The 950-nt window shown below is 35.5% G+C and overlaps 1 protein-coding gene across 2 annotated transcripts in view; it reads right to left on the reverse strand.

The window, feature by feature from the left end:
* The window catches only part of LOC105313093 (angiogenic factor with G patch and FHA domains 1-like), a 21,045-nt gene that overhangs the window by 16,872 nt on the left and 3,223 nt on the right, over positions 1-950 (reverse strand). For both annotated transcript variants that reach the window (XR_002185230.1, XM_019997770.1), the window contains exon 2: positions 553-653. Coding sequence is in view for 1 of the 2 variants with exons in the window: in XM_019997770.1 (XP_019853329.1) it covers positions 553-653 (101 nt within the window). In the remaining variant the exon portion in view is untranslated. The remainder of the gene's footprint in view (positions 1-552; positions 654-950) is intronic.

Below are 950 nucleotides of genomic sequence, written 5' to 3' on the forward strand. Positions count from 1 at the left end.
TACAGGCTCTTATGACTTCCGGTACCGTTGGCGTCACGACTGCAAGATCAAAGTGACCACAGAAGTTGCCAGCAACATGTTGCCTAGTGTATGGAGGCCTTTAAGGCCTTCATACACGAGGCAACTTGTTGCTAGCAACATTTGTGGTTACTTTAATCCTGTAAGCAACATGTTGCCAGAAATAGAAAGATGTTCTATTTTTGGCAACATGTTGCTTGGTTGCTAGCAACAAGTTGCCTCGTGTATGAAGGCCTTTAGGATCTGAAATCAGTAAACTTCAGTAAAATTCAGTATACTGTAATGTAAGTACGCGGTACCACTGTCTAGTCTGTCTTGGATATTAATAGTATTCTTCTGTTCTCTTGATGTAGAGGGAATTAGAAATTGACCAGATATCTAATGAATAAATATTATTATTACATTTTTATTACATTTTCTGATGCATATACATGTGCTTATGTTGTGTAGAAAGTTTGAGCTGATTCCGATCAAAATTAATTAAAAAAATTTTTTTAAGTTGCGGGATAAATGAATTCATTAATTTTCTCTCACTGATTCATAGTAGCATCCTGACTGATAATGATAATAGAGGACACTATTAGTGACTCTAACATATCCTCCTCCCCTCACCCAGTCCGGTTCAGTATCAGTACCTGTAGAATGTATGCATATGAGGCGGACCAATGATGTATCCAAACTCTTGAATTTACTGTCATCATGGTAAACATCAATGGTTAAAAGAGCTATTATTAAGTATGGTAAGGATGATTAAAACATACAAATGGGTAAACAACAGTAAACCTTATTGATAAGCATTGAAACTGTGGCTAACATTAATAAACATAGGTAGCTAAATACATACATGTATATACATATGATATACAGTGGTAAACATGGGTCAACAGTGATTTGCAGTGTTGAACACAGGTAAACATAAGTAAACAAAGATA

Source organism: Amphimedon queenslandica, unplaced genomic scaffold (genome assembly GCF_000090795.2).
Source record: "Amphimedon queenslandica unplaced genomic scaffold, v1.1 AMPQUscaffold_13354, whole genome shotgun sequence".
In the NCBI taxonomy this organism is placed as follows: domain Eukaryota; kingdom Metazoa; phylum Porifera; class Demospongiae; order Haplosclerida; family Niphatidae; genus Amphimedon; species Amphimedon queenslandica.